This window comes from Pogona vitticeps, chromosome 1 (genome assembly GCF_051106095.1).
Source record: "Pogona vitticeps strain Pit_001003342236 chromosome 1, PviZW2.1, whole genome shotgun sequence".
NCBI classification, from domain to species: Eukaryota; Metazoa; Chordata; class Lepidosauria; order Squamata; family Agamidae; genus Pogona; species Pogona vitticeps.
In genome coordinates this window covers 44028715-44049805 of record NC_135783.1, presented here as the reverse complement: position 1 = coordinate 44049805, position 21091 = coordinate 44028715, and the positions used below count along the sequence as shown (strand labels likewise).

At 37.3% G+C, this 21091-nt stretch overlaps 1 protein-coding gene across 4 annotated transcripts in view; it reads left to right on the top strand.

Moving 5' to 3' along the window:
• The window catches only part of DAAM2 (dishevelled associated activator of morphogenesis 2), a 276268-nt gene that overhangs the window by 180203 nt on the left and 74974 nt on the right, over positions 1-21091 (top strand). For all 4 annotated transcript variants that reach the window (XM_020785056.3, XM_020785053.3, XM_078383030.1 and 1 more), the window contains 8 exons: positions 4638-4748; positions 5829-5932; positions 7042-7108; positions 11012-11129; positions 14148-14286; positions 15046-15104; positions 18109-18293; positions 19723-20046. In XM_020785056.3, coding sequence (XP_020640715.3) covers positions 4638-4748; positions 5829-5932; positions 7042-7108; positions 11012-11129; positions 14148-14286; positions 15046-15104; positions 18109-18293; positions 19723-20046 — 1107 coding nt within the window. The remainder of the gene's footprint in view (positions 1-4637; positions 4749-5828; positions 5933-7041; positions 7109-11011; positions 11130-14147; positions 14287-15045; positions 15105-18108; positions 18294-19722; positions 20047-21091) is intronic.

The window sequence follows — 21091 nt, the reverse complement described above, 5'->3', positions numbered from 1 at the left end:
ACATTCTTTTGGTCTTGGTTTTTATAACTGAAGATGAAATTGTGGGTTGGTTTCATAGAAGAAACATTTGGGCTCTCCCTTTATGGATGAACAGAGTGAATGTGACAAAGGAGGGTTTAAGATGTTCTGAGAGTTATTGTGAGGCTATGGCTAGTTTCAGTCTGTCAAAATGAAAGACCAAAAAATGCAAATCAATAAATCAATAAATCAATAAATCAATAAATCAATAAATAGGGAAGATCTGTGCATTCCGTTACCTCACTGCTAATTAACTCAGTACTTTTCAGGTTCAAGGAATTTAATTTCCAAACTCATGTGACCCCTTAGCAATAGTATTAGTCATGCTTCTTGATCAATAATGACATTAGTTCAGGAGTAGGCAAAGGGGATGACAGAGGACGAGATGGTTGGACAGTGTCACCGAAGCTACCAACATGAATTTGACCAAACTCCGGGAGGCAGTGGAAGATAGGAGGGCTTGGAGTGCTCTGGTCTATGGGGTCATGAAGAGTCTAACATGGCTTAACAATTAAACAACAGGCAAAGCCCAATGGGACCATTTGAGAATTATAACCATTATTTTCTCCTCTTGTGGAGCCTTATTCTAATGGCAAAATTGCAAAATTTCATCTTCGAAAGATGTCTGTTCCTTCTCCTTTATTAATGCATAATCAATGAACTCTCCCCATATAATCTATAAATATATTCTTACTAATGAACCCCTTCTTAAGTTTAATATTATACATTAGCTTTTCATTAATTGCAATATCCCAAACTTATGTTGTTTTCCAGTCCTTTGCTACAATAATTTTGTGCTTTTAATAAATTAGAAATTAGTTCTTTGGTTGTCCAATTACATTTCTCCGGATCAAATATTGGGGAAAATGCTATTTTACAATATACCTCTAAATTTAACTTAGTTACTTCATTTATTTCCTTAAAGACCAGTTGCCAGAATTTCAATATATTCTCACATTCCCACCACATATGCAAATAAGTACCCACTTTCAGACTACCTTTTCAGATGAGCTTGGAAGAATTAATCTCTATTTGATTTAATTTCATCAGAGTTAAGTACCTTTTGCAAACTAACTTATATGTCTTTTATCCTTAACAGACATAGATTTTAATATTCCTATATCCCACATATTTCCCCCAAATTCCGGAACTTATTTCTTCTCCCAAATTGTATTTCCATACAATTTGTAAAATATTTCAAGGATATCCTCATGATCTTCTTCCAATAACGTTTTATAATTTTTTCTTACTATCTCTTTCATTATCTTCTCCTGCACTTTCTTTTTGTAATGCAGTTTCTTCAAATTCTGTGAGTTACATATATTTAACCATTTCTTTTTACCCAGTCCTTTGTATTGACTGAATTTCTGTCTTGATTTTCCAGATCTTACCCATCCATGATATTGAAGCTAATGTTCATGTTTTAAATAGCTGTTTTCATTCTGGTCCTTTTCACAAGAAAAGTATGCATGTTTCGGTTTATGTAACATTGACAGATAATAAGATCACATTGTGTCTGGAAGAACAGAAAAGCATGTGTTTCTCTGATAATTTCAATAAAATAAGAAGTACAAGAGGGAAGATAGAAGACCTCCTCTTTCTCCTCATGTAATTTTAAGGAGACCAAAATATTCTGTATTTTCAGTGCCTGCAAAGTTACTAGGAATCAAATTGGCACTTGCAGTCCTCCTGTTGTTTTTATCTAAATTGCTGTATTTTGAAGTGCTTTTTCCCTTTAAAAAAACCTGAAGGGAAGGGGGGGGGAAGAATAATAACTTGAAGAAATGGTTGTAGCAAGTGCGAAAATATTGAATTTGGTTGTAGTCCAAATGCCTTGGGTCAGAGGCAGTTTCAGATGGCAAGGAACACAAAACTCAGTCCTGTTCTTGGTTGCCTATTGAGGAATAGAGGACTTAACATTTACAGTTCTTGGAACAGGCTTAGAGATGAAAATCTGCTATGGAGATGAAGTGTACTTCATTGTAAACATAAGGAGTGTGTTGGAGTGCAAAAACAACTGAACACTGTCTGATTTCAAAAAGATACTAGTTCAGTGCTGGTCAATGAACTTGTTGAGATGTGTGTTAATCTTAACCTAGTGGCATGCCAAACAAGAGTTGTAATTTGTCTTGAACCTCTGCTGCTTTATGCGATAGCTACTAGGTGTGCTTTTCAAATTGTCTGCATTTAAATTCTATTATTAGTTCATGTTTACATAGAGAAAGTAGTGTCTCCTCTTTGCAGAAGTTGCAGGCAAAGGTGTCAGGAAAAAACAGCCTCTGATCCTAATACTCAGGCTTGTTTGTGTAATGCCTATCTTGGGTTTAGTGTGAAGTGCTGGATAGCTCAGTAGTTTAGGTACCTGGCTGTGGAGCCAAAGACTGGGAGTTTGATTGCCCTCTGTAACTCTTTATAGAGACTGTACTTGACAATCCATAGGGACCCTTCCACAGTTCTAAGATGATGACGATGATGATGATATTTTAGAATTTTCAAATAATTGGTGTGATTCTTAGAGTGGAATCATTATTTGGATTTTCATTTCCATTTTTTTTCTTTACGTTGTCATTGCATCATTACCATTACACCCACATTGGTAAAACACTGCAAAAAAGTAGTGCTAATGTGGTTGTACGTATTGGACTAAAGCCAACCTATTTCTAGTTAGAGTAGACCTGAATAAATTAAGTAGGACTTCCTAGTTGCTACTAACTGGAATTTATAGCTTTCAATGGGTATACTTTAGATGTGACTGATACTTGATTTAGCCAGTAGATGAATCAGAATTTGTGCTCAGCTTCTGTAATGTTCCTGGCTGTCTGGGAGCAATGTGGGTGGGGCTTACGTACATGACCATACCCTTACCTCATACCTAGTCAGATGATGTTCATTCAGGTGAATGTCTGAATAAGCCTTGTGAGATACTTGAGCTTATGGCACAATTTGGTTCCAGAATTAAGCTGATTTATTAAATCACTTTTAAGAAGAAATCCAACATGGTGCAGAGCAAACTTTCAGAAGAATCAAGGAATAGAATGCTGGTGTGGGAGAGAACTGTTAATCCCTAGCCACAGGCCACTGTGCCTCAAGTACAAATTTCCTTAGTTTGTTCACTCAGTGTTGGAAAAAAACAAGTCTGCTATGTAGTGTATGAGGTATGAATTTGAAGTCTCTACTTCAGGGGTTTTAAACTCAATTTACCTGGGGGCCGCTAGAGACAGAATCTGGGTGAGGCTGGGCCGCATCAGATTTTCCGCCAAGCAGAGCAAGAGCCCAAGGAAGCCGCCCAGGAGTTTCCTTAGCCGACAGACAGGTGGGCTGGCTGGCAGGCTGCAGTTCTGGATGGAGGGTGCAAGAGGTGCTGTCTTGGGAGAGAGCCGGCGAGCGAGGCAAGGCTTTTTTTTTACTCTTGACAGCAGAGGATGTGTGGGCGCTTTGGGGGGGCAGGCAAGGTGAGGGCCACAAACTATCATCTGGGGGGCTGCAAATGGCCCCCGGGCTGCATGTTTGAGACCCCTGCTCTACTTGAAATGTTAGCTCAAGTGCAAACTTAATCAGCTTTGCTTAGATGTAACACTGAGCTATTCATTCTCTTCCTTTCAGTTCCATTTTCAACTAGTCATAGTTTGCCTTTACATGTCCACTCTGAAACTAAACCAATGAATACCTACAGTATTAGCTGTATTCTAATGTAGCGTTACGCGTTTACCCTCCCCCAGGATCATTTGCTGTGTTTTTCAGCAGGGATAAGATCAGAAACACAAATTGCAGTGCATTTAACAGAAATTATCTGAACTTCTCTCACAACCAGGACCGAGGGGAAAAGGAGAAAAGAGACATTCATGAGCCTGAGATGGCCAAGGAGAACACTAGGTCATTTTCATAATGCCAAACTATGATTTAGCCTTACATCTGATCCAGCCAAGTGAAACAAGACAGCTTCATGAGGCACCATTTGCAGTTATTATGTTTCAGGAAACCATAGTTAAAACTAAGCATGGTTTGTCCAGTCTGGGACATAATGCTAATTTAAAAAGAAAAATAAAAACTGAGTTTCATTGTAACCAGACTGGAGAAAGGACTTGAGTCTTATTTATAGACTGAATGAGACCATTGAGAATGCTTTATAGAAACTTTTTTTAAAACATGGAATATCATAATTCATTTGTTGTTTTTACCTACTCTAAAGGCAATTGATTTCTTCAAAATATGTTTTGTTTCTCTTTTCGTGTACTGATACCATATATTAAACAATGCATTTAAGGAATATTGAACTCTTTCTTATTTATGAGTAAAGAGTCTCATTATAAGTAGAGAATCACCAAGCAACCAAATGCTATATTGATTACCATAATGAGATACAGGATTGCTGAAAGCCGTTTTTAAAGGGTAAATGAGGATATTTCTGAATTTTACTGAATGCACCACCTCTGTCCTATTCATTTTCCAGACATGTGAGCTGTACAACTGGGTTGGTAAAGTGGACTTCACCAACCTATCTGTTTGCTTTTGTGTAGTTTCTTCTAAGCATTTCAGGGTAATAAATTATGTGTTTCATAAGGAAGAGACAGTGCTGACATCATAGCAGGTGTTATTTTCTCATATCTTTTGCTTCACAGTCATTACTCAATGAGCTAGACCGAAGCATGGGGCGATATCGAGATGAAGTGAATCTCAAAACTGCCATCATGTCCTTTATCAATGCTGTTTTGAATGCAGGTACTGGTGAGGTGAGTTGATGTTTTGGAATCTCATAGCAGCGTTGCCTCTTCTTTCCCTTCCTCATGTACAGGGCAGGAATATAATGAACAAGGTAGTGCTGAGTGGGAAAACAGTGGCTTCCCAGATGTTGTGGGACTGATACCTCAACAATGACTCTGCTAGCTAGGTCTATCTAGTTAAAGATGAATACATCGGCCCACCCCAATAGTTAAACTTTTTTCCACAAATCCTTCTAAACTTCATTGTCCCCTGTTCCCAACAGTTTTATCACTGGTAGTTGTAAAGGAAATGCATTGTAGGGAACTGGCATATTTCTTTCTTTCTTTCTTTCTTTCTTTCTTTCTTTCTTTCTTTCTTTCTTTCTTTCTTTCTTTCTTTCTTTCTTTCTTTCTTTCTTTCTTTCTTTCTTTCTTTCTTTCTTTCTTTCTTTCTTTCTTTCTTTCTTTCTTTCTTTGATTTTTACACCGCCCCTCTAGACCATGTCTACTCAGGGCAGTTTACATAAATAAAACAGAACAATATAAAATATATAAAATCAAAAATTACTATTAAAACAGTTAATTAGAAGAATACATTACCAAAATGGCATGGCTCAAAACGGGAGAAAAATAAGAATCACTTAACTGACTTGGGGGAAGGCCTGCTTGAATAGCCAAGGTTTTAGCTGGCTTTTGAAAACACCCAGCGAGTGTGCCAGCCGAATATCCAATAAAACCCAAAAGATAGAAAGAGAAACAAGGTGTCTGGAATAGGTAACAATATATGGTATCTTTACTGCGTGGTGAAAAGCTTAACGTGCTTCGGCAGGGCCTTCACCAGAAGCTTAAAAATGAACAAAATTACAAAATTATAAATGTATACATATCAGGTATGTTCTTATAGGCAATTAGTCTTTAATCCTTTAGTCTTTAATGGTGTTTTTTATCCTCAGTCCCAGCTACTTTTGCTCCTTAATCCTTAATTAGAATTGTTAGGAACTGGACCTCGCTCTGTGTGACACCTCTGTGCTGCAGCTTCTCTTTCATTTCATCTGCAGTGGTGTGGAGTCCTTGAAACATACTGGCTCAATCTGTTTTTCTTTCTCTTAGGATAATTTGGAATTTCGACTGCACTTACGATATGAATTTTTAATGCTGGGCATACAGCCTGTTATTGACAAGCTCAGAGGACATGAAAATGCAACGCTGGACAGGTAAACTGTGTGCTGGGGAAACGTGTGGCAGGAGATTGTTGTTTAACTGATGGCTAGAGGCAGGCAACCTGACTGGGAAACAAGTTAATAGTTATAGGCACATTTGAGCAAATTTTATTCCAGTCCAGTTGTTTTAGGGTTTTTAGAAGTGTCACAATTGAGAATCCATATGTAGGGCTATATAGCCAATACAATCTATTCTAGTTCTGATACTGCACCAATGAGCTCTACTGATAGGTGCTAGAATCAATGTGTGTTGAAAAACTGCAGATTTTCTCCTACAAGACTTGGATGCATATGTAATTGGGTGTGATTGCGGGAAATCCATAACCAAGGATAAGCAGCCTGATGCCTTCCAGATGTTTCGAGCTTAACTCCTGCACCATCCCTGACCATTGTCTATGTTAGATGGCCTTACCAAAGAATATAGTCCCATACATCTTGAAGATACCAAGTTGAATGCCCCTAAAATGCCCTATGCAGTATTTATGTGTACTGACCCATCTATATGTTCTTCCTTAGATGATCATCCATTGATGCCAACTCTTGTATCTTCTAATGGTTTCTCAGTTGATCTTTCAACCTACAGTAGTACCTTGGTTTACGAATACCTCGGTTAATGTAATTTTCAGTTTACGAATGGAAATCCGTTGAAAATAATGGCATGGTTTATTAGGGTGAGGGTGCGTTCTTTTCAGTTTGTGAAGAAGGTTTCCCCAGGATGCATTGTGCCTGGAGGTTTATAGCACCGCCCCCATTCCTATGGCAATCCATGTTTCGGTTTATGAATTTTTCGGTTTACGTAACGTCCCGTAGAACCCATTAAATTAGTAAATAAAGGTACTAATGTAATTGAAATAACCATTTCACTCTATACTACATTGTCTATGTTGGGTTTAAATCCAGCAAGTACTTAAATTTTCATTTTGTGGGAAGGCAAATGTTGTGAAAATGGAAGCTTAAACTAAACTCATCAGTAAGCTGGATTAAGTAGAAAGTATTGCCTTCCCTCCTTTTACTTTACTGTTTAATGGAAAATAGACTCCAAATGCCCATTCATCTTGCACCTCTGTGAACAAGAGCGTTTCTTTTGTTTTACTATCTTCTAGGCACTTAGACTTCTTTGAAATGGTCAGAAATGAAGATGACTTAGAACTTGCAAAGAGGTTTGAAGTGGTAAGTATTTTTCTATAGAGAGATTTCTTTTGTTAAGGAAAACCTGTGTGCTTTGATTGTGCAGGAGAGATTCATGTATTTTCTTTTTCTAGGTAAGGACCTAGTTTTCTCACAAGAGAAGTGAATCTGTGTTCTCTTTCTTATTTACATAGCAAATAATACAAAAAGGATTAGCAAGGAGTGTAGTAATAGAGTGCATTTAAATCTTGATATTGTGTGTACCCTATGCTGTTATAGAGAGCTGATTCCATTTTAATTGTCCTATAAAATACTAAGGTTTGCCATTTAGTGAGGAACTTAGAATTCTCTGCTAGGGAGCTTCTCTGAACTACAGAAGAGAATTTTTAAGAACTTCGCCAGACAAGTTTCCATGGAGGCATAGTAGTTCAGGTGAAATCAAACCACTATAACTGTGTAGCATAGAGAGAATCTCGGTGTCTCCACTAGACTTTTATGTAATGTTGACTGCCTTGGTCTAGTTAGCTCTAAATCTGTTTGTTGCTTAGTTGGCTGATCTGGGTGTTTATACTCTTAGAGTACTGAAGTGGGCAGGTTTTTTATTTATTTATTTATTTTATTACTGGCTTGGCTCATGAGATTGTTGCTATGCTCCATTCCTTATAATCCTATATTGGTTCGCCTGTCACTTGCCAGCATCACAATCAGCCTATTTTCTATTTCCCATTTTCTTATTGAGCTGTTTGTCCACCCACAATTGGAAGACAGTCTATTGTGGGGAAAAATGGGTGTTCCTAAACCTGGGTGTTTAGAATGGCACCATTCCCATCTCTTGCTGGCTTGGCTCCATGGTATAAATTCCAGCTCTGCGAGAGGTTTTAGGGCAGCTGCTAAATTCAGCACCATTAGTTTTAGGGTCCCAATGGACAGCTCCTTGTTCTTTGAGGAAAGCGCCTGCCCCTTTTAACTCTTCAGGCTTCAATAGAGCCCTTTTTAGATAGAATCCTGAAAGGTCCAAACTTTTGAACAAATAAGACATAAAGTTAATACCCTCTTGTAGTTGTATCGTTCCACCTCTTACCAGAATTGTTCATCTGATAAACCTTATTGCTACTTTCAGAAGCAGCTGAAACATTGATGGATTGGATTGGATTTGTATACTGCCTCATTAGTGTAAAGCACTATTCTGATTGACTTACAGCAAAATAATAAAACACATCAATGAGCTAGAACTCTGTGTTCTGGTGTAGTGTGTGGGATTGTTGAGTATTTATAGCTGTGGGATCAGCCTTTGTTCTTTTCAGGATATTGGGTGATTATTGTGATCAGGGTGTTTTTTGTTAAGGGTGTATTGTTGTGATAAGGGGAGAGATTATCTGTCATTGTGATTGATGGGTGTTGTTAGCTAGTCTTTTGTGTGCAGTGATCACTGGTCCATGTGGCTGGGTAGAGTTCACTGAGCTTTTTGCAGGCTGTATTTCTCAGTGCTGGGAGCCAGGCTATGTTGAGTTTTAGATTTTCTTTTTTTGTTGAAGCTGGGCTGGTGTTTGTGGATTTCAGTGGCTTCCCTGTGTAATCTAACATAATGATTGCTGGTGTTGTACACACACATACACACACACACACACACACACACACACACACACACACACACACACAGAGAGAGAGAGAGAGAGAGAGTATATACAGCACAATATATATTAAATATATATCTGGCCACAACTGCAAGGCATCTGGTATACTCCTGCAGTGGTGAGGGGATACCTTTTGTCCTTTGCTGACAAAAAAACACCCTGATCACATTCATTCATTCATTCATTCATTCATTCATTCATTCATTCATTCATTCATTCATTCATTCATTCATTCATTCATTCCAAAATGCCACAGTGAGACTGTTCCATGGAGCTAGTTACAGGGAACATATAACTCCCCTTTTAGATCAGTTCCACTGACTGCCAATCCATTCCTGGGCACAATTCAAAGTGCTAGTTTTTACTTATAAAGCCCTAAATAGCTTGGTTCCAAGCTATCTAAAAGACTATCTCTCCCTTTATGAGGACATGGGAGACAGCCTTGTCTGTCACAGTTCCACCGTCTTTGCTGCCCTTCCACAAGCAAAGATCTTTCTCTTCCAGCAGTCTTTCCTTTAAATGACTGGTTGACAAGGAGAATTTTTTGAAGAGATTATTTTATTCTGTTGTTTGACCTGTGTTTTTAATATTGCGCTTTTTCTGAGTTTTATATATCTATTTAATGCTTTTATAATATCATAATAAGTTATTGTTTAGCTTTTAACTTTGTTTCTTTTAATACTGTAGGCCACCTTGGATCCTTTCAGAGAAAGGAGGCATAAAATATTTTAAATAAAATTAATAACTAAATAAATTTAAATTAAATATGAAATTTGAAAAAAAAATCCATAATAATATAGTAATCTGGGGATAGGTTCAGAGATTAAAATAAAAGCATTAAGAAGAAAACACAGAGAGTCTAAACAAAGTTACTGGGAGACTAGGAGCTCATCTGAGCTTGTATTGATATTTAATTCATTGTGATGAATCTGACTATTTATAAACCCTACAGTTTTTAATCATTTTTAGTATTGTTTCCATTTTATTTGGTTTTAATGCTCCTATCACTGAGCTTGTATTTGAGTTTTTTTTAAAAAAAATTTATAATGATTGTTAGTTATCTTGAGCCTTACCTAGAAGGGTAGGGTAGGAATGTGGTAAATATTAATAGCCTAAATCCTGTTGAGTTTTTACAACAACATCAATGATGTAAATCTAATTGATGAACCTCTGCAAGTTAAGAAGCGAGCACAGGCGTTTGCTTTTGTGTGCTAAATCGCATGATTATCATTATACTGACTTCTTAATTATGACGATTTGCCAATAGGATTTTATATCAGTTTCATTACACTGGTGAATTTGGCCCAATAATTGATAACAACAAAGCAAACCTTGGAAAATTTTGATTTTTAGACTGCAGTTTCCAGAATCCTCCAGGCAACATAGCCAGTGGGCCATGTTAGTTGGGGGATCCTGGGAGAGATAGTCCCCAAAAGTAACATTTCCAGGCTCTGCACTGTATATAGAAAACCACTCATTTTACCTAAGACTATAGCTTCTTTCCACATGAGTAGTATCTGTTGTGGAGGGAGGCAAGAGGCAACCTATGTTTCTATACATACAGATCTCTTTAATTCTTTAATCCGTTTAATTATTGTTTTTACATCTACCTTCTTCCGTACAGATATTCTTGTCATTATTTGTTCTTTCCGTGTTTCAGTTTCTGGAATGTATAGCCAGTTTTTAATTACAGAAGTCATTTGTAAATATTTCATGTGTGCCCTCTACCTCTTTGTTAGCTGCAAAGCAGTTATGTCATACAGATAAAGGTAGGATGGAGGAAGTTTGAGTTAAGAAGAGTCCACTTCTAATACCTGTTTGACAATTATGAGTGAAACCTCCATAAGGCTGCAATCTCAACCCTCAAAGTAGCCAAGAATGGTGACATGGGATCTTGTCACTGAAAAATGATTGTAAAGTCACTCCAGGCCTAGCAGAATGGCTTTTGGACAGTTGTCTTCCATTGATACAAAAATACTGCCTATCTTGATTGATATGTCACGTCTTGTTTACTCTGGTAAATATATTTTGGTGCTTCAGACAACAAGTTATGAGTGTATGTATATATATATATACCAGCCCCACATTTCTTGACCTTTAAACCAGCTAGGCCTAGATTTTCATCTGTTGACAGTTACATTATTATTCTTATCAGTGGGATCCATCTCTTCATCTCCTCTTACCCCTTTTTTGCCTAATCCTTCACAAGTTGAATTGTATGAAGTTTTGTGTGATAACTGATCTTATTAGCTAGGAAATGCCTCATCCCATTTTATTCTGTTGTTTCTCTTCCTCTTTTATTTTTCTGTAGGTGCACATTGACACAAAGAGTGCCTCACAGATGTTTGAGATGGTCAAGAAGAGGCTGAAGCACACAGATGCTTACCCATATTTACTATCCATTCTCCAGCACTGCTTGCAAATGCCTTGTGAGTGTTTCACTCCTTCTGAGGCCTAGGAGACTGTGATAGCAAAGAGAAACCCCATAGGTCACTGAAGTATGACTTGTTTTAAGTATTTTCTACAGCTTTGTAAACTTGAACTCTTCTATGAAGACTCATGATCAATACACACAGATTTTCTGTCCTTTCCCCTCATGCTATTTGGGAATAATTTTATACTTGAATATTTCAGCTTCCCTGGTGCAAAATTAAGCACAGAGGATGCTCCCACTTGAGAACTTGTCACATGGATGTCATGTGCAGTAGTAGTTTTCAGTTATCTGTAGCTCTTGTCTGAGTTACGTGCATCTTTAAAGAAAATATTCATTGGTTGTATCCAGTGGACACATCCATGTGAGTTCGTTTTTATTAGAATAGTGCCCCATTTGCGTTTTATCACACCGTAATTGCAGCTGGACTCTCTACATATCTTTGACTGACTTTTTTTTTTCATTTACTGTACTTAATTGTTAAATGAAAATTTGTACTATTTCCAGAGCTCCATATTCTAGGGAAATCTGTAGCATGTTTAGAACTGGTAGGTAAGAATTTGTGTGCGATTATGAAAGAATTCTGACATTCTGCAAAATTACTACTTTTTGTTGTTGTTGTCATTGGGTTTTAAGTGCTTTGGCTGAGTAAGCAGTATTTACACACTAAAGCACCAATGATGCACTAAGCCAATTAAAAAGCTCAAAAATGAATAGAAATTAAATGTTTGCATGGTTAATTGAAATGCTAAAGCAATCAAGGTATAATAAGTTAATACATACTGGTCTTTGATGTGCTATATTAATGTATGCTAGACATATCGCTAAGGTCCCCATCCTAAAACTTCCTTGATATATCTTAGTGTCTTGTAGTCCAGTGACTCACAGGAAATTTGAAATACTGATATTAGTCAGTAAGCTGACTTTGTTAGGTGGCAAAGAGAGAATCTGTTCTTCCCTTTCTACTGTTCAGCACTAAAAGAGAAGTTCATATAATTGTTTCAGCCTTCCAGGGACCTGAGAGCCTATAAAGGCTGCACACTCTCCATGTATTGAAAGTTATCAGAAGTGTCACTGACTTCCCACAAACACAAGGAAGCTGACATAGAGCTCTCCACAGAGTTGTGCCATTGAACAGCTGGTTTCTTGTAACATGCTTTTTGGTTTCCACTCAAAATCCTTGGACATACAACAGCCTCTTTTTCTTTACTGGCAATGTAAAGAGAATAGATGGATGCTGTCCATCTGGAAGCAAAGTTCTTCTTGATTAAATTACAAGATTAAAAGAAAAAGATACTAAGAATAGACATGCTCAGTGTTTGAGAAACAGGTGCCATCTTTAACTGATGAAGAATAAGGTGTTGTTTTTTTAAGCCACTAGTTAGTGAAACTCCAAGGGGAAATTTCACATAAAGCACTTAATTTTCTTGGCATCCCATGGGAATGAATAAATAAAGACTCTCAAGGCCTAATTGGAAAATCCAATTAGCAGCTTCTCTTCAAGACATGTGATATAAATTCAGGGATTTTAACCCATTTGATTTGATAATCTGTAGATTATTTCCTTTCAATCACTTGTGCTAGGCAAGGATATCCTTCATTCACCTTTTCCACAGAGGCAGAATTAAGGTTTAGCAACAGACCTAAGGTTCTCAGTCTTCAGAACTTGGAGAGGTTGCTTTTTGTGCTACAACTACTAGGATTCCCCTCCCATTCTGGCCAAGGGACAATGGGAGTTGTAATCCAAATAAAATGGCTAGGATCCTTTTGGGAAATAAGGATCATAAAGTTTTTGTATTCGCGAAGGCTTTCACGGCCGGGATCTAATGGTTGTTGTGGGTTTTTCGGGCTAAAGTTTTTGTTGGCAGAGCACTTCATGGTTGCCCTAGCAATTTCTGGCTTGTAGCTATACAAGCCAGAGATTGTCCCATTGATGACAATGAGGATCTCTGCTTGTGGAAAGGGTTAGTGGTTTCCCTTGCACAAGTGATAGGGAAGAAGAAACTGTGCACAGAAATGAGTGTTTACTCACCGACAGGATGCTAGCTACTGGTTCTGATCTTTGTCAGCCTTTTGTACTCTCCTGCTCATTCAGAAATTAGGATGCTCATGTGGCCCCTGCTCCCAAAACCACAGTCCTCATCTGTTCCACTCTGCCCAAGAGCTTTGCAATCTGGAAGGGGGCAGTGTGCACCCCAATGAACTTGCACGATTGGGTGTTCCAACTGCATGGAAGAGATAACATGATCTTTTAGCTTTTGCCTAAACCCTGGGCATACTAAGATGGTATCAGTGATGAACAGTAGCATGGAATTGTAACTAATATACAGAACTTTCCTTGGTATACGTTCTTTAACTAAATGGAGTCATGTTTTTCAAGAGGGTCTGCATCCTCTGTAGAGAGGACGAGCAGAAGAGCCACTTCATTTGCATCCTTATTCTCCTCTATGACATGATTTTTCCATGCTGAATTATGAATTCTTGACAAAGCAGGTTACTTTGACACTTTGAAAGAGTATCAAATGTAATGTTTTTGAACCTTCACAAGAGTTCTGTCCTTCAGCATAAGAACGTGAAAGTGAATGTTTTCTTTTTTTAAAGAGATTTTCACAATTTGTGCTATGCAAACCTGCTCTGTCCTAAATTACTCTATGTCTCCTTTATGAAGCAAAGCACGCATATAACAGAAGGGCTGGTTGATTGGCCAAAATCTCGTTATTCATTGCTAGTTGCTTGTAAGAACATACATGCTCATCTTGCAATCCTATTCAAAATGGTTCTAAGGGAATTTGACCAAATAATCAATGGTTGGTGAATGGGAAAAGGTTGACAACTCACAACAAACAAACAAACAGGAGGCAAGAAATCCATAAGAAATAACCTGAATAGCAATGGCATTGTCAAATAGGGCCCATTGTTAACATTCAGAGAAAAGTACCAGGAATTTAGTAAGTTCTTTAAGAAAGCTTTTGTATAGACACTCCCTAATTTTTCTTATTGCCATTTGTTGTTGCAGATAAACGAAATGGGGGAACTTTTCAACAATGGCAGCTGTTAGACAGGATATTGCAGCAAATTGTTCTTCAAGATGAGCGAGGGGATGATCCTGATATAGCTGCTTTGGAGAACTTCAATGTTAAGAACATTATTAAGATGTAAGAAATTCAATAAATAACAGTATACTTCCTGTTATGCAATAAGACAAATACGAAATTGCCTTTACGTATGACATTTCATAAAGATGGAGATAACCAGAAAACAGCCACTAGAAATTGGGCCTTCTTGGCAGTAGCTCCACAACTGTGGTCACACCCAAAGTCCACCTGGCCCCCTCACTAAAAAGTTATTAAAAACCTGGCTATTTAGACAGACCTTTCCAGAACAAATAACATCCTGATGCAACAGTGCTTCTGATAATGTAACATTTAACATACCACCATGGTTTTATGCTATTAAATGTATTGTATTGTATTGTATTGTATTCCACTATGTCTCCTACTGCATTTTATGGTATTTTGTTTTGCACTTTTAATTTATTGATGTTGTTATATTTTGTTATTCTATTTAGTGGTTAAAAACTGTCCAGAGTGGCCTTGGCTGCCAGATGGACTGTGTGTGTGTGTGTGTGTGTATGTGTGTGTGTGTGTGTGTGTGTGTGTGTGTGTGTGTGTGTGTGTAAATTAATTAATTAATTAATTAATTAAACCTTAGTATAAGAAAAGATGCCAAATTTCCACCTAGCATAATTTGCATTAGGAGTGACATCTTACAGTAGGATGTTAATTTCCCATCAGTGGGCTAATAATAGTATAAAAAAGATTTCCCAGAAAATGGCTTTTCTTGTTCCCATAGGGGTATTTGTGTTTAATTACATTGGAATGGATCTCATGTGACATGGTTTCATCTTCATTCAGGTTGGTAAATGAGAATGAAGTGAAACAGTGGAGAGATCAGGCAGAGAAATTCCGAAAAGGTATGTAACTATCTTCTACTCTGTACAGGCGGAAGAAATTGATCTTTTTAACCCTTTTTTAATAAATATAGCATAAACATAAACATAAAATACACAAACCAAAATACAATTTAACCGTGCTCCCCAACACCATAGGGTGTTGTAATCTTTTTCTTCCTCCGTCTATATTCTTCTTCTTCTTCTGTTGTCCTCTTCTCCAGAACTGCATTGATTCTTGATTTGGAGCTTTCCCTTTTCCTCTTGTTAAAACATATTCCAAAAATCTGCCCCATATTTCATAAAAATTATTCTTTTTCAACTCTCCTTTCTTAACCTTTAAATTACAAGTTTATCATTTATAGCTCTATTGCATATTTTATTATACCATTCACTGATTTGAAATTCAGATTTTGATTTCCATTGCCTAGCTATTATCAGTCTAGCCACTGTTAATAAATTGGTTATCAATTATTTAGTCATCATATCCCACATTCTCAAATATTGATAACAAAGCAATCTCAGAATTACATTCTATATCTTTTTCACATATGTCGTTTAATTCTTTAAAATTTTGTTTCCAAAATTTTGGACTTTTTAAACTTAGACCCAGTTTAAAAAAGTTTTCCCTTATTCTCACTGACATAAATCTTAAAACCCTCATTTTCCATATCTTCCTCCATTCTTCCTCATTTATTCTTTTTCTAATGTCTTGTTCCCACACTATCTTCAGTCTTTTCTTGCTTTTTTCTTCCTCTAAATCAAGAAGTCCATAAATTTTACTCACTGTACCCTTTACTGAATCAGTCATCTGAATGTCTTCATATGATAATAAGAATTGTTCATACTTTGTGTATTCTCTACCTTTGTTATATTTCTTTACCCATTCATTAGTCCATCTTTCTAACTGTATATAATTCAAACATGAAATATTCTTATTCTGAAGGAATTGTTTCATTTGATCTATCGATCTCATTTTATACAACCAATCTTCAATCGAAGCACTTTTTTCTTTAAATAATTCCACATACATTTTCATATTAACATTTCTTAACCATACCAAATAAATATTTTTCAGTATATACCTGTAATTCTTATGATTCCATTTCCCACCAAATTAACCTTTCTGGGTTGTATATAATTTCTACAATAAACCTCAACTGATTAGCCACATAAAAATTTTTATATTTAGTAAACCTATATCACTCTTTTTTGCTGTTATATACCAATACTTTTTATTTATTCTAGGTCTCTTCCCTTCATTACAACACTTGTTAATCATTCTTTGCCAAAATTTCAAATCTTCCTCTGTTTAACTGTATTGGTAACATTCTAAATAAAAAAAAATATGTTTTGTTAAATTTTCATTTTTATCAATGCAATCCTTCCAAACCAAGAAAGTTTAAAGTTACTGTATTCCTGTAATTTCTTTTTAATTACTTCCTTTAATTTATTATAATTATATTCCTTCATTTTTTGAATATTTTTACTAAATCTATACCTAAGTATTTAACTGATTTACATATCTTAAAGTTTGTCAACAAACCTTTCTTGTTCTCATTTATTATGATTAAACAACAATATTTCAGATTTTTGCCAATTTACACATAGTCCAGTTATTTTTCCAATTTTTTCCAAATGAATTTTAATTCTATCTATACTTTCTAATGGGTTTTTCACTGTTAATAAGGAATCATCAGCAAATAAATTAATCTTTATTTTATTATTTCCTCCCATACCTTCAATTAAATAGTCATTCCTTATTACATTTGCTAACATTTCAATAATCAAACAAAACAGAACTGGAGAAAGAGGGCAACTTTGTCTGGTGCCTTGGCATAGAGCTATCTGTTCTGTCATCCCATCATTCACTATTACTACAGAGCTATTCACCACATATAATTGGTCTATTATCCCCCTAAATTTCTTTCCAAAACCCCAGCCCTTTAACAAAATCTTTAATATTGGCCAGTCTACACAATCAAATGCCTTGAATATGTCTAGTGATAAAATACCTGCCTTTGATTTATCTTTTTCTATATTATATATAATATTCAAGACCCTCCGAGTTAAATTCTCCATTTGTCTGCCCTTTAAAAACCCATTCTGATCCTATTTAATATATTTTGTAATAAACGTATTCATTCTATTCACAAGTATTACAGTGAATATCTTCGCATCTTGATTTGATAATGAAATAGGCCTATACCAACTTGGGTCTGCTAAATCTTTATTGGGTTTTGAATAAGAGTTATTAATGAATGCTTCCAAGAAGGGGAAGAAATTGATCTAATCATAAATTCATGGATTGAAGTGCTCTATAGTCATTCTTACTCCCATTTTGTTAATTGGGGAGAGCAATCTCAGGGGTCACACACAGCCATCTATGTAGAATGGATGCCTGCTCCTGATCCCACAAACCTATCTTCCAAATTTGTTTCTTTTTTTTTTTAAGGGGGTTTTGAAAACCCTTTTGTACTCCCTTGCTGGAATATATTTGCTTTAACATTTTATGAACTGTGGATGGTGTACATGGGTACTAGGGGCTCCCAAAGCTTTGCAGAATTCCCATACACCTGCTAGAGGGCAAAAGAGGACTTGTTTAGTTTTAACATCTGGGTGGGAGGTAGAATTTTGGGGATTTCCGGGTAGCTGTGGGTTATGTTGCCCACCCTGTTATACATTGTAAATTCTCACTATAGGATATGTATTTGATCCAATTACCCTCTTCTAAGTGAACTAGAATTTAAATTAATCTTTTTGAGAGGCCTTGTCATAAAGCAGCCCATTTTGAGAAACTTTACTGTCAGAAAATTTCTGTTGATTCTTAATCTAGATTATCTTTTCATATATACTAATTCACCAGTCCTTGTTGTAATGTTACCTCTTCCAAATCTACCCATACAGTTTACAGTATTCAGAGTTTTGCACCTACATGTTTTCACCATCATGTCCTCTGGAGATAATGATGTCTGTATTGCCACACTCATCCATCACACTTCAGTCTTTTCCTCACTCTTGTTTGCAGAACACGCTGAACTGTTGAGTAGACTAGAGAGAAAAGAAAGGGAATGCGAAATAAAGACCCAGGAGAAAGATGAAATGATGAAGACATTGAACAAAATGAAGGACAAGTTGCAGAAAGAATCCCTGGAACTGCGCCATACTCGAGACCAAATGACCGATCTTGTATCTCAACTCAGTGAATTCTCGGTAGGAGAATAACCCACTTAAAAAATACACTGAGATTCTAATTCTGTGCACTTTCCCTTTATTTTGGAAAGGAAAAGATGTTTGTAGGTGCCCATTAGCTTATCAGAAGTTGCATAAAGTATCCTATAAATTCAGAGGTAGTAGCTATATACCTAGTGCTTCCGTTCCCCTCCCTTCTGCACTGTTTTCATTTTATATGAAGCAAAGCAAATTATTCTGTTTAGATAATGCCCTGTAGTGCTTCAGGCACTCTCTGGGCATTTTATAGATTAATTATGCAGGCTATGCACTGCCCCCCCCGCAAGTTGGGTACTCATTTTACCAACCTCAGAAGGATGAAAGGCTGAGTCAACTTTGAACCAGCTTCCTGGGATTGAACTCAGATCATGAGCAGAGCTTTGGCTGCAGTACAGCAGTTTAACCCACTGCACCACGAAGCTCCTACTCCAAAGACCAGCATATCTAACCAACAGGATTCTGTCCAAAGTGTAACAGACATATATACATGCATGTATGCATATTGTGTATATATTTCAAGGCTGCTTTTAAACCTAAGTCTCGGAAGCAATTTGGAAAATGATACAAAATACCGTTTTTTCAAGAAGATAACAATGAATATCAAATTTGATTTTGTAAAAATCAAGCAGTAAATAGCAACTCCAAATGGACGTTTTAATGGATAAAGATTTCCTACATAAATTGCAGAAGGCAAATTATTGTTGTTAAGTGTCCCTGAATTGCTTCCAGAATATGGTGATCATAACATGGCTTTTAAAGTATGTGAGAAGATCAAGTAGCGGATTACTGTTGCCCTAACTGGTTCAGTCCCAGGTAACCAGCTAGAGGTTGACTCAGCTTCCATCCTTCCAAGGTTGATAAATTGAGTACCCAGCTTTCTGGGAGAGCTGTGACACTGTGTAGTCTGCATAATTAAATTGTAAACTGCCCAGAGAGTGCTTTAAGCACTATCTGGGCAGTATATAAGCAGCACGTTTTTTTTTCTTAGCCTGACACTCTGTCCCATTGCACCAGATTGGCTTTCATGAAGTTAATACTGGAAGGATAACAAATTATATGCAAATAGATATTTGGCACAGAGCCTTGAGGAATTCTGGAGAAGGAACTGAAAATGATAGACATTTTTAGGAGTGGGAGTTTAAAAAAAATGCAGAAGCTAAATGGGGTGCCTTTGCTCTTGGAACAAACAGCAGCCACCAACACTTTTTTTCTTTTTCTTTTTAAAATCCTTCTACTTTACAAACTACCTTGTGATGACCATGAGATTGCACTATTGGGAAGAACACCAGGGGCATTTGGAAGTGATTTTATTCTGAGCTGCCATGAGATCTATTTTTTTTTTCATGGTAATATAGTTTATAAATGGAGTAAATACATCTAGTATTAGAACATTCTTTTCTCTTTTTTGTAGCAAGGGGGCACCATTTCCTTCACAGCCCCTCCTCAGCTGCCACCGGGTGGCCCGTTTGCCTTGTCCTCTTCCCTGCCATCAGAAACCTTGCCACCGCCTCCACCACCTCTCCCATTCTCCACCTGCCCCCCTCCGCCAGCTCCGCCCCCTCCACCTGGAGGGCCTCCTCCTCCCCCTGGAGCACCACCCTGCTTCAGCATGACTGCGCCGCCACCTCTTTCCTGCATCAACACCTTCAGCAGCAGTGGGACCAGCCTTAAGAAGAAATCCATCCCCCAGCCATCCCATCCACTGAAGTCTTTCAACTGGTCCAAACTGAGTGAGGTGAGCTTTTTATTTAGAAGCAGCGGCAAAAGGCTAGAGAGTCACTTTTTGTGTGCCGTGTGTTATTTATGTGAAATTTGGATCCAAGACAATCGCTGTTGCTGTTGAATGGTTACCCCACCACAACCTGCTGGCTGGATAACACAAATGGAGTAAGTGAGCATGCACATAGCCACATATTGATGTATATGACACTTAAAAAGGTAAAGGTAAAGGTTCCCCTTGACAATTTTTTTGTCCAGTCATGTTCGACTCTAGGGGTCGGTGCTCATCCCCGTTTCCAAGCCATAGAGCCAGCGTTTTGTCCGTAGACAATCTTCCGTGGTCACATGGCCAGTGCGACTTAGACACGGAATGCTGTTACCTTCCCAGTGTGGTGGTCCCTATTGATCTACTTGCATTTGCATGCTTTTGAACCACTAGGTTGGCAGGAGCTGGGACAAGCGACGGGCGCTCACTCCGTCGCATGGATTCGATCTTACGACTGCTGGTCTTCTGACCCTGCAGCACAGGCTTCTGTGGTTTAGCCCGCAGCGCCACCACGTCCCATGACACTTACATGCCTTTAAAGTTGAAAGTCTGAGGATGATTCCAACTTTAATACTGATGCTGATCAATTTGGAAATTGGAAACATTTGGAAATCCAATTCTGTCACCGGTCCGGACAAAATATGGGCTTTCTACCAGTCCCCACAAACAGATTTAAATTTCTGAATGTGGAGGAATCTCATCCTTAAAGGCTGGGTGCATCTGGACTTGTTTAGGAATATCTTTACTGTCCTTCCACAAGCAGGCAAACTTTCCCTTAGTGACTGACTGCTTGAGTGTGGTTATTAAATGGTTTGTTGTACCTTACTGCTTTGAATGCATTTTGGTGTTGATTTTGTTTACTGTTTTTTTAGTAGGACATTTTTTCCTTTTAGTATTTGTATGCTCACTGTTGTTAGCTTTAAATACTGTTTTTCAATTTTGTAAGCTGCCTTTGGTCCTTTTTAAGGAGAAAGGCAGGGTAAAAGTATTTTAAATAAAATAAATGTCATTTTGT